Below are 12,936 nucleotides of genomic sequence, written 5' to 3'. Positions count from 1 at the left end.
TAGTAACATCATAGATATGAAACACTGAAACAATAGAATTAAATGACGTCTCTAATACAATATTTTCTATTTAGATCAGCTATCTCCATTTATACCTTCCACGAGTGAGAAACCTCTTACTGTGACTGTTGTAAGCACAGACAGCAGCAATGATGTTCTAGTGATACCCTGCCTGGCCTCAAGACCCGATCTCAATGTGACTCTGCGGACGGTAAGACATGTATTGACATATATTGTATTGCTTGAAGACCCTATATAGCAATATGCTGATGATTCATTAAAGTGTTTATTTCATACTCTTGTAGCACTGATGTTTTACCTATCACATGACCTGAACGGCATAGTTGCACAGTGGATTGTACTCTTGCCTTGCAGTTTTTGGGTCCCCATTCAAATCTGGACCAGGACACTATCTTCATGGAGTTTGTGCCATCTCTCTGTGCTTACATGGGTTTCCGGGTACCCTGGTTACCTCCGTCATACTAAAAACATACAGAGAAGTTCATGGGTGGTGCTTGCCCCCAAAATTTGCCTTAAACTATGACAGTAACATATGACTATGGTAGGGGTTGTTAGATCATAAGTATATAGCCTTGTCAGTTAGTTAAAAGACTATGTGGTATGTAAAGCACTGGAGAAGATGTCTGGACTTCCAATGGAAACTGCAAATCTCTAGATCTCTTTGGAATAAATATATATATATATATATATATATATATATATATATATATATATATATATATATATATATATATATATATATATATTCTGGCATATAAGACTACTTTTTAGCCCTTAAAAATCTTCTGAGAAGTCAGGGGTCGTCTTATACGCCGGGTGTCATTGATGCCAGGAGATATGCCCTACCCTGTTACTACCGAACTGTTAGATCTCACTGCTGAGGACTGTAGGGAAGCGGCGCAGGTGCACATGTGCGAGATCTGAGAGGCAGAGAAGGAGGTAAATAGGATACAGGGGTGGGCCAGAAGGATGAAAGAGGTGTGTTTTATGGGCACAGTGTGATCCATTCTTCCATACCGCTCTGATCAACAGGTAGACAAGGAGAGCTGACCAATCCACTTACGAAGAGTTGACCAATCTAACCAGTCAATTGCCTGTATACTGTTATTTACTTGGTACAACGTACAGTACAGCACCAGTATCTGTTCATACATAGCACCAGTATATGATTTTTGGAAGAGGGGTAGTCTTATATGGCGAGTATATCCCAAACGCTATATTTTGACTGGAAAAGTTGGGGGGTCGCCTTATACGTCCAGTTGTCTTATATGCCGGAATATACAGTATATATATATATATATATATATATATATATATATATATATATATATATATATATATATATATATCGTCTTGATGTCCATTCTGTAGTTTAAAACCCAGGTTCCCAACACTCCGAAGAGGTACTTACATTGGGCTCAGGGGATTCTTGAATGCAGTGGTGTAGCAATAGGCGGTGCAGAAGTTGTGGGCCTATGGAATAGAGAGACCCACATAGGGCCCTCCTACAGTCACTGAATTGGCAGTTTTATGGGTGCTATAGTGGTGGTGATCACCTCTATATGTGTTGTGAATAGTGGAAATCATTAACAAACCATTCCTTTTTTAAGTAATAAGTAATTTTCTTTTTTAAGACCATTCCAGTCAACACGTATGTTCCTAATGGTGACAGTATGCAGTGGGATTATCAGAAGGGATTCACCATCTCCACAAGCTCGGTGAGGACAGCCAATATGGTCTATTGTGAAACAACACTCAACGCAAACACCTACGAGTCTCCCAAGTTTATTATTGTAGTTATAGGTAAGGCCCGTGCATTTGTTTTTCAATAACAATATATCGCTTGTGTAATCTCCTTTCCATTAGTTATTAATGTTTTTTTTTCTTTTTAATCCTCTCATCACTTACAGATTACAGGATCAACAGCTTGTCAATTAACCCCTTTCCTCAGATCCATGTAGCTGTAGGGGACAAGCTGGAACTAACCTGCACAGCTCGCACTCCAGCAAATGCTAGAGTCTCGCACTACTGGGACTGTCCCACCATGACGGTAATTTAAATGTTTCAGTTCGTAGCTTTTCTTCCTATATATTATTGTAAGATTAGCCTATAATCTTATATTATCAGATCATCTTATTACTTACAGATCACAGACTTAGTGCAGAGCCCTCATACTAATTTGAAAACCTTCTGGGACACTAGAAACTCATTGTAGGCACTACCAATAACTGAAGCTAAAATATGTCAGTACAGATCCACCCCAGGATACACAATAAGTAAATATATACGAAACAGACAATTGTTGTTTTTTTTAAAGGAACAGCATCAGTCTTTATTCTTCATCAATATAAATCTCATTAATTGCAGTCATGTAAGTATGGATGAGTTACGAAGGATCCAATCACAGAAAAAAACAATGCCTGACACGTGTTTCACGGCCAAAAAGCCGCTTTCTCAGAGGCACACAAATGTGTATATATCTGGAATAGCCGGAATAGAGGGACCACAATCTGTGATGCTGTTTCACGTGCACTGAAACCTGTAGCTGTGTAAAATCAGGAAGCCAGTAGAGGGAAGCGTGCAAGGGTGCAGGGGGGGGGGGGGGTTAAGTATTCTTACAATTGACATTATACTCACAATTAATGTACATGTCCTTTATTCTAATATGTCAACCTTTTCAGTTAATGAAAATAATGGTACATTTTCTCTGTGCCTGGAACAGGAAATAAAAACCCTAGTATCCTGCTGGTGATAATTGAAGTGTGTGGTTTCTGCTATCTGTGATTTTAGGATAAGAGAATCGTGCAAAGTCCACGGGTATACAACGCTTTTCTGGGTGAACTTGAACACTCAAGTACGTTAATCATAGAAGAGGCAAGTCTGAGAGATGCTGGGAAGTACACATGCACAGGTGATACAGGAAGAATGAATAAGACTAACAGCACTACAGTCCATGTGCATGGTGGGTATATCATGTTGCCTCACTTCTGAGGCAAAGGCCTGGCAGGGAGCTCTCTCCTGTTATTATCACATGCACCACATATGTATGAGTAAATGGCTTCAAACTCACAGGAACTCTCTACTGCATGCACTGGTTGCTAATGTCTACATTAATATTTTTAGCATCATTATTTTATTTCAGGTATACTGACTTCACCCATGACATTTAAATATAACCACTTATGTTTGCCTCAGTCCCATGCATAAAATGTCATGCTGTCTCTTGTCTGTGTGCAGAAACAAGACAGCTGCTCTGTGTGTTCAGGTAAGCAAGCCGGCAAAGAGCAGAGGACTGCACACAGAGAGCAGTCAGCATGAATCACCATAAGTGAGGAGAGAGTTAACTAAGAAAATTTACAACTGTTTTTTTTTTTACCTGGTTAAAGTCTACTAAATTTGCAATTGTGACTGCAGTGCTGTACACATACCCAAAATGAGAACTTGCATACTACATATTGATTCGGTAATAAACTTTAGGAAATTGTGTGTATGTTGTTGACTAGTACATAATAAATGACTTAGGTACATGCAGTAATTCTTCTCTGCTTTAGTATGAAATGTTGGAATTGTTCTTGGTTAAATCAATCATTCTTTTTCAGAAAAGCCATTCATAGAAATCGATGATGAAATGGAGAAGGTGTTTACGGTGAAAATTGGTGATAATATTAAGATACCGGTGAAATATAAAGCATTCCCTGCTCCTGAGGCCAGATGGTGAGTGCGCCGCACTAAGGTCATTCCGTGCTGTTGTTATCTTTGTTCTCCGAGGAGTGACATGCTGGCGCTTGTCTTACAGGTATAAGAATGGTGAATTATTCCCGAATTATTACAGAGACCGGCTGGTGATTAATGCATGTAGCGAAGGGGACTCTGGGAATTACACCATTGAACTCATTAACCCGCGGACAGAAGATTACGAGAGACACACTTTCCAGCTCATTGTTCAGGGTGAGTTCTGGCATATGTATTGTTTGGTGGTGAGTGAGCTGGGTGCAGGGTGGGTCGAATAACAGCTCTCCCTGCTGCCGCTCAAATCCCTGGCGGCGCTAAATTCTATTCCCCCTTTGAGTTGTAGCAACTCAGAGGTAGATGTAATTCGGGGGCTGGTGTTCGCCGGAAGCCTGAATTACCCTTGCGCTGGGTGCACGGCATAACACTAATGCTATGGCTACTCCCAGCTTAGGTGCTCGACATTTAGCGCCAGGCACCAAAATGACCTGATTTAAAGTTCTTTCCCCACTGAATATAAATGTTCCATTACAGGACTGTAGAGATATAAGTTACCAATTTCTTGAATTCTGGCTCCTCTCAGAACTCATCCAGGAAAAGGAAGTTGTCCTGTGTTTAAAAATGATTAACGTGACTTCAGTTGCTTTGTGGACTCACAGACTTTCCCAGCTAGTGTACTGTATATCTCAGATGAAAGACTATTAAGGTGGCCAAATGCTTATCAATTTTCCTGTTTGATTTCTGGCAGATTCCATCACTCTGCTCAAATCTGACAGAAAACTATTGCCCCAACATGTCTGACCAACCTATAGGTTGCCACTAACGATACAATTAGCTGAGGGACCGTTTACATACAATTCTTCATATGAACGATCAGAAATGATTGCTTGGGACAAAAATCTCCTAACCAATATGATCAGATTGACAGGATCAATACAAAAATCAGGTCAATTTCATTAATATGATCAGATTGGTTACGAGATTTTTGTCCATTGGTCCCAAATAATCATTTCCAATCATTCATATGAAGAATCATTCATAAATGATCATTCCGCAAATTGTATCATTAGTGGCCACCTTAATTTTGATTGAATGATTTAAGATTTGCATGGAACAGGGGCAGCCTATAGCATTTCACTGCATCATTTTCACTGCATCATATTGATCTTCAATAGATTTCATGGTGGAATCTATTGGAAATCAGTGTTCATTGTGTAAAAGGAATCTAGAAATTTTTCTAGGAATTTATTGTTTTGCCACATCAGATGGTAAGCTATAGGTGTATGGCCACCTATGCAGATTTACATTGCGCCTGGTATAGCCGTGGGCAGTGTATCCAAGCTAACTAATCGGTGGATCAGTGCCTTTGCCTCATATACTTTCTTCCTCACTGATGGTCAGATGTGCAGACACCATTGGCTGCATGCTTCTTCCAGATAGCTCACTTGGTAACTGATGAAGTCTGCAAATCAACATGACAGCTAAATTACTGACATATTTGTAAAGGGGCCACCTACACTTCATAAGCCTCTAAGCATGAGACAATAAAAATCAAGTAAACCATTTCTATTTTCTTGCTTCTCTAGTCCCACCTCACATATGTGAAAAGGCAATTTCTACTCCTGTGGAATCAAACATGGTTGGGAAACGTTCTACTCTTACCTGCACAGCCTCTGGGGTCCCAACCTCAGTGCACATCCAGTGGTCATGGCAGCTATTGGAAGATTGCGACACATCACCTCAGTAAGTGAACACATAACAAACCTTTAGGGGAAAGCATATCTATCAGTTCTATCTATTCAGTATTTATTGTCTTAGAATGTTTTAGATGCTTATAAATATGTGATTCTTATTATATTTAAATATTCTTCCAAGGCAAGGAAAGCATCTAAGTCCACCTTAAACGCAGATATAGAATTTGCCATAACTGCTTCCTGTGGTAATACTTTCCACATTTTAGTCACTCTTACGGTGAAGTACCATTTTTCTATGGCAAAAACTTTTTCCTCCATGAGCATATCATGTCCCCTAGTCCTTTCTTTGCACAAGTCTAAGTACAAAAAGTTAATCCACAAAGCTTTTACATTGACCTTTGATGTATTTATAAATATTAATTACATCTCTTCTAAGTTTATCTAACCTTTCTGGGCAGTGGGCAAATGAGACCTTCCATCCCTCTGATCAATTTTGTTGCTCGGCTATGAACCTGCCCTAAAACTACAATATCCTTCCTGTAAGGGCCCGTTTCCACTTCGGCGATTTCGCCAGCGATTCTGCAGAGTTTCCCCGCACATGATTCGCACGGGGAAACTCTGCCATAGGGGACGACGGGGCCCGTGGCGGAATCGCTTGCGGGAGCGATTCGGCCGGAACCCCCCGCAGAATTCACCGCGGAGGCTGCGAATCCCATAGCCGTGCATGGCACGGCTCATGGGATTCGCCTGCGATCCTGCCCACCCGCTCAGTGCCGGCGTGCGTCTACGAGACGCACGCCGCACTAGGAAACAAGCACTAATGCGGTGCCAAGATCTAATTTCCATATTCCAAATGTGGCCTTACTAGAGAGTTAAAAAGGGGCAGTATTATGCTAACATCCCAAAGTTGTATTTCCCTTTTAATGTATCCCCAAATTTCATTTGCTTTTGCTGCAGCTGCTTGGCATTGAATAGAATTATTTCACTTGTTGATGTCCCCATCTGTAACCTGCTTGTTTGTGTGCTAGATGGTTGGTGCGACCAAAATGCATGACTACACTTTTTCAACATTGAATTTTGTCTGCCATTTACATCCCATACAACCATCCTATCCAGATCCTTCTGCAATATGTCCCTATCTTCCTGTGTGTTGATAATTCTGCACACCGGCACCTTAATTATGAGACAAAAAGAATATTTCTACTGCTGTGGGGTTTGGTTCAGCAAAGTGGTCCAGTGCAGTTCTGCCCATGTTTCTTGAGCAAACACAAGTTTAATGTGTCATTTTACGACCAGCACAGGCCTCCACAGTGCATTGAATCTGTACATCCCTGTGAATTAAGTTATTTGGCAAAGTAGTTAGCCATCCTTATGGAGCTTACTGTGCTTAATGTTATCTGTGTGAAAGGCCATCTGAGAGGAAGTGTACTGATTGATGTAAGGGAGATAGAAAAGGATTATGCGCCAAGCCCACATGGCTTCCCTTATCAGCCTCCTGCACAGGCTCTGACTTCCTGCAGCAGAGACCAGAGCAATCCACTTTCCTGTTGTTGTTGATCAGATGATTTCCTTTAGCGTCTTCCTCTGGAGCTGCAGGGTTTCCTACCATCCCATAGAAAATCTCTCAGAGAATCCCAGGGTTCTGAGACTCTTCAGCTTCCGATAATATTCCTACATGGGGAGCTAAGAAATTATGAATGAATTTTTTTTTCATCCACTATGAGCCCTAACCTCTGTTTCCTCCCATCCTAATATTAGCTCTAATTTTGGAAAGGATATAGGAAGTTCACCTTTAACCTGGATGTGTCTGTTTATTTACCGTATATACTGATCTTCCTATGTTCCACTGATGTAGAAAGCCCCTCAGTGCTAAAATGCACACACATATATATTTTTACATATATATAAAACATTTCTTCTCTTTATCTTCCCAGACAATACGATGAAAAGAAAAATAATTACAATTGCTCAAAATGGCGGAGCATTCATGACAGACATGGAGGCAATATTGTCGAAGTGCCCAAAACGCGCACTGACACCATAGAAGGAAAAGTGAAGGTGAGTGAATTTTGGCATAAACCATGTTACAATGGAAGCAGGAAATTTGGTTGCCTGCAGCTAATGGATGATTTGGGCGCCGCCTTAAGCACTATTGCAAATATTGGCTATTAGGCTCCAAAAGCAGAAATTTGGGTGCCCAGTAAATATTGTTTTGAATATTGGAACATTATAGTTTTTGAAATGTTTATGGTTTTGAGAAGATTACAACAGTATAGTTTTAAAATTGTATTGTTTTGAAAATTAGAAAGTTGCTGTATTTTGTATTTAATATTTTTTTGTTTTTGAACATTATCGTTTTGAAAATTATAAGGTTTGGAAGAAGGGTTTTAGGGTTGGGCATCAGGAAGGGGGGTTTTGGGGTTGGGCATTGGATGGGGGAGCGTTCTGTGTGAGAGTAGGGTTAGAATTAGTTGTAGTAAAATATTGTCAACATTTACCAACGTTTTACTATCCTCATAACCATAACCAAATATTTTTTACCATTTCCATTTGGCGCCCAATTCACAATGGTATTTATTGGATAGACTTATATTGGCTTCACCCGACACCCAATTTTCCTCAAACCTCTATTACATTCTAGTAAGGCCACATCTGGAATATGGAATTCAGTTCTGGGCACCACATTACAAAAAAGATATTGCAGTTTTAGAGCAGGTGCAGAGACAAGCAACAAAATTGATACGTGGGATGGAAGGTCTCACTTACCAAGAAAGGTTAGATAAACTGGGTTTATTTAGTCTAGAGAAAAGACGCCTTAGAGTAGATCTAATTAACATGTATAAATACATCAGAGGGCAATATAATAGCTTGGCGGATGAGCTTTTTGTCCCTAGGCCTTCTCAAAGGACTAGAGGACATGATCTGCGCATGGAGGAAAAACGTTTTAGCCATTAATTTAGGAAAGGGTTCTTTACAGTAAGGGTGATTAAGATGTGGAATGCATTGCCACAGGAAGTCGTTATGGCAAACTCTATACCTGCATTTAAAGGGGGCTTAGATGCTTTCCTTGAGTTGAATGACATCCATGGCTACAATTACTAGGTAAGGCAGAATGATGTTGATCCAGGGATTTTATCTGATTGCCATCTGGAGTCGGGAAGGAATTTTTCCCTTTTGGGGCTAATTGGACCATGCCTTGTAAGGGTTTTTTCGCCTTCCTCTGGATCAACAGGGATATGTGAGGGAGCAGGCTGGAGTTGTACTTTGTACTGGTTGAACTCGATGGACGTATGTCTTTTTTCAACCAAAATAACTATGTAACTATGTAACATGCACATGTTATAGTATGTGTGCTTTATTCAGGTATATATTGCAGTGGGATGAACAAGTCTAACAAATCTGTATCTTTTTCTTCCTTCAGACTGTAAGCAAACTGTATATAGCTGCAGCCAATGTGTCAGCTATTTACAGGTGTTTGGCCACTAATGATGTGGGTAAAGATGAACACACCGTCGCTTTTTATGTCACACGTAAGTTAAAGAGAAAGTTTTGTTTTTTTATTGTAATGCATTTATTTTACCATAAGGGCTCGTTTCCACTAGTGCGGTGCGATTCCGTTGCAGAAAACGCGAAAACGAATTTGCATGCAGATGCAAATTCGTATTGCGATTGTATGTGAATTTTAATGCGAAAACGCATTAAATTTGCATCTGTTTGTAAGTATGCTAATTTAACCAAGTCAGTGCCTGTGTGCTTTTACAATGATTTTAAAAACGTACGCAAATTTGCATGGAAAATTCGCATAACGAAAATGCAAATGCTGATGGCTCTGCTGTGCAGATTTTTTCTGCACAGTCCATCGCCCAGAATTTCTGACAAGTGGAAACAGGCCTATTGATTTATACAGTATTGGTTATGCGAATCTGCATGCAGAAAACGCATGTAGATTCGCTCTAGTGGAAACGGGCCCTTCATGTATTTTGAAGAGGTTATTACTGGAGACTCGCTTTTCTCCAGATTACAAAATGTTGCCTTTCTAAGGACTAGCAGAAAGTATCCTGAAATATCTCTATAAAGAGATATTTCAATTCCATAAATTGCTGTAAATGTAGATTACTGTGCAAGTTCTTTTGCAGTTTATTGCAAACCTATGAGGCCTACAGGTCAGACATATAGATATAGAAATGTATATACTTACCTCATTAGGGGGAAGTCTCTGGATCCTCCAGAGGCTGCCTGATTCCTCCTTTTAAGGGACAGTTGCCCATATGCAATTACCTGAGTTTTCCCCTAGGAGATAATTTTTCATCTTGTATTTAAAGTGGACCTGAACTCTTGCACAAGACAGAAGGGAAACATAGAGAAAAGCACCGTGTATGTATTTAGAGAGTTTTTAGCCTGTCTAATTCCCCACCATCTGTGACTAATCACAAGTGTAATTTAATCTCGCGGCTGTGTCAGCTGGCTGCCTCAGCAGAGCAGCTAATTTATAAACACAGGATGTTAACCCTATGTCTCCTTCCATGAAAGCTGGAAGTAGACACACTGCAGATTTATTGCATGATTTGTATCAGCTTTAACAAAAGAAATGTTTTTTAAAGGTTATTATGCTGTTGCTTATCTTTTAGAACAGCGAGGAAGTTATGAGTACAGGTCCACTTTAATAGTTTCAAGGACAGAAAGCTCATAAAGATAGCACCACTCTAATGGAATAGTAGCATTTATTCAAAAAGTATATAACATTAATACAAAATATGACATCTTTGAGTTTCAAACAAGATAACAACAATTAAAACCGACCAAATGGTCCAAAATGGTAACAGCTGCATACAATCATGTCTTTTAGTAAGTAAAGGTAAAATCCACCATGTAAATATAATCACAGATATTGCCTATATATAATCGCCTCAGTGTGCATCTGATCAGAGCACACACAAGGTTGAACCCGCGAAGACAGTGCAGCTGTAAATAGAAGAGGTCCCTTCAGAACAGTTCTGAAGGGACCTCTTCTATCTACAGCTGCACTGTCTTCGCCTCCTTGGTCTCCCTGGGCTAAGTATCTTCCTCTATTGTATCACCTTTCACTTTATGCACTTTTCTATAGGCTGCTCCCAGTGTCATAATTATACAGCAGTCCTTGCTGGTTTGCACATTTTTCCTACACAGGAATAATTTGATATATGAAATATATATATATATATATATATATATATTTTTGCACTTGCTATTTACACTACTGTATGTGGATGCGTATATTTATTTGTTTTTCTTGCTGAACCCGGGTTCATCCTTGTGTGTGCTCTGATCAGATGCACACTGAGGCGATTATATATAGGCAATATCTGTGATTATATTTACATGGTGGATTTTACCTTTACTTACTAAAAGACATGATTGTATGCAGCTGTTACCATTTTGGACCATTTGGTCGGTTTTAATTGTTTTTATCTTGTTTGAAACTCAAAGATGTCATATTTTGTATTAATGTTGTATACTTTTTGAATAAATGATACTATTCCATTAGAGTGGTGCTATCTTTATGGGCTTTCTGTCCTTGAAACTTTTCATATGCCTTTTTGAGCCCTTGCACACTCTTATGATTATTATAGTGTAGTGTTGCGGACACCCTGTTACTCTTTATTACAGGTCCACTTTAAAATAATTTTTCAGCACTTTACAACTGTAAAAGTACGAAAAACTAGGTGAAAAATTGTTATCAAAATTATTTTGTGTATTTTCTTGCTTGCTGGTGTTTTAAAGGGTATTTTATTGACAAGCTATGAAAATATCATCCTAGATCAGGCATGGGCAAACTTGGCCATCCAGCTGTTAAGGACTACAAGTCCCACAATGCATTGCAGGAGTCTGACAGCCACAGTCATGACTCATAAAGGCAAATGCATTGTGGGACTTGTTGTTCCGTAACAGCTGGAGGGCCAAGTTTGTCCATGCCTGGTCTAGATGAAAACTCAGGAGAGAAAGTGAATCGCATAAAAGTGCCTGTGTGTGATGTAGCTTGTTCAGTGCTCTCTCCAAAGTATATAATGTATATATAAAATAAGCTGGTTTTCCGATGGCTGCTGAATGTTTCTAATTTCTCTTTGTTTTTCAGGCGATCTTGGCATCAGTATGAACCCGAAAGGCGAGCTCAATGAACTGGACAGCGTGACTCTGAGATGTACAGCAGATAGGAATATGTATGAGAACCCGGTGTGGTTCAAGTTGCCCCCTAGCTCCTCTACAGCTGGGTCAAAGGCTAACTGCCAGTTTCTGCCAACTCACATTAAAATGAACGCCGCCACTGTGCACAGTGATGGTGTTAATGTTACTTCAGAGCTCAGCCTGCGTAACATCACCCAGCATGATCAGGGCCTCTATATGTGTGTAGCACAAGACAAGAAGACACAGTGGAAGGACTGCTCTACCATAAAACTAGCTGTTAACGGTAAACATTTTTTATATAGCATTATACAATATGTGTACCCATATGTATATGGAAGTTAAGGATTTTAATGCATATATTCTTATATTTGTTATATTTGCTTAGCCCTGAAGCTCCCCTTCATTCTCAATCAACCGAAGAACCAGACCACCAATGTCAGTGAGACAGTAGAAATGCACTGTCAGGCCTCTGGGACTCCTGATCCAAAGATCCTCTGGTTTAAGAATTCCCAGGCTCTGGTTGGAGATTCAGGTAACCAGCTTTTGTGCACAAATATTATTCATCACAGCTGACCTGAGCAATGCTGGCAACAGCTAGAGAGTCAATGTTTTTCATATAAGTCCCAGAAATCAGACAGAACCTAACATTTTACTCCAGCTTTGATAATAATTCGGTATTAAATGGGCTGTGCTGTCCTTGAGGTCCTCAGATCTCCATCTATGTACAAAGTGGTACAGCAGCTGTAGAAGTGTGTCTAGTGTACACATACCGCACAGACTGTATATGCAGAAGTATTGAGCATTGGATAAACACCTAATTACATCACTAACACAGTCATACTGATTATAGATCTGACTGCCTGAAACTGTCACATGATGTATGGGCAGATCGACCAAGAGACAGATCTCTCTTTGATCGAATCTGATCAGAGATAGATTTGTTACCTGCCCATACACCAGAAGACTGATTGTGACGCCGCATCCACACCCTCGCCGCCTTCGTCCTAATTTGAATACGCCCCCTGCCTGTGCATTTAATACGTTACCTATCTGCTGTCTCCTGCTATGGTCCCTATTCATGTCTGCTGTCTCCTGCCATGGTCCCTATTCATGTCTGCTGTCTCCTGCCATGGTCCCTTTTCATGTCTGCTGTCTCCTGCCATGGTCCCTTTTCATGTCTGCTGTCTCCTGCCATGGTCCCTATTCATGTCTGCTGTCTCCTGCTTTGGTCCCTATTCATGTGTGCTGTCTCCTGCTATGGTCCCTATTCATGTCCGCTGTCTCCTGCCATGGTCCCTATTCATGTCTGCTGTCTCCTGCCAGGGTCCCT

At 40.2% G+C, this 12,936-nt stretch overlaps 1 protein-coding gene across 1 annotated transcript in view; it reads left to right on the top strand.

The window, feature by feature from the left end:
* KDR (kinase insert domain receptor) overlaps nucleotides 1-12,936 on the top strand; it is a 49,886-nt gene that overhangs the window by 11,580 nt on the left and 25,370 nt on the right. Inside the window, exons 4-14 of the mRNA XM_068278571.1 lie at nucleotides 75-211; nucleotides 1,656-1,824; nucleotides 1,932-2,071; nucleotides 2,812-2,983; nucleotides 3,621-3,735; nucleotides 3,818-3,969; nucleotides 5,337-5,493; nucleotides 7,379-7,502; nucleotides 8,866-8,974; nucleotides 11,557-11,889; nucleotides 11,992-12,138. Of these exons, the coding sequence (XP_068134672.1) occupies nucleotides 75-211; nucleotides 1,656-1,824; nucleotides 1,932-2,071; nucleotides 2,812-2,983; nucleotides 3,621-3,735; nucleotides 3,818-3,969; nucleotides 5,337-5,493; nucleotides 7,379-7,502; nucleotides 8,866-8,974; nucleotides 11,557-11,889; nucleotides 11,992-12,138 (1,755 nt within the window). The remainder of the gene's footprint in view (nucleotides 1-74; nucleotides 212-1,655; nucleotides 1,825-1,931; nucleotides 2,072-2,811; nucleotides 2,984-3,620; nucleotides 3,736-3,817; nucleotides 3,970-5,336; nucleotides 5,494-7,378; nucleotides 7,503-8,865; nucleotides 8,975-11,556; nucleotides 11,890-11,991; nucleotides 12,139-12,936) is intronic.

The sequence above is a fragment of the Hyperolius riggenbachi genome, chromosome 1 (genome assembly GCF_040937935.1).
Source record: "Hyperolius riggenbachi isolate aHypRig1 chromosome 1, aHypRig1.pri, whole genome shotgun sequence".
In the NCBI taxonomy this organism is placed as follows: domain Eukaryota; kingdom Metazoa; phylum Chordata; class Amphibia; order Anura; family Hyperoliidae; genus Hyperolius; species Hyperolius riggenbachi.
The sequence above is the reverse complement of the archived record's forward strand: the minus strand, read 5'-3'. Positions and strand labels throughout refer to the sequence as shown.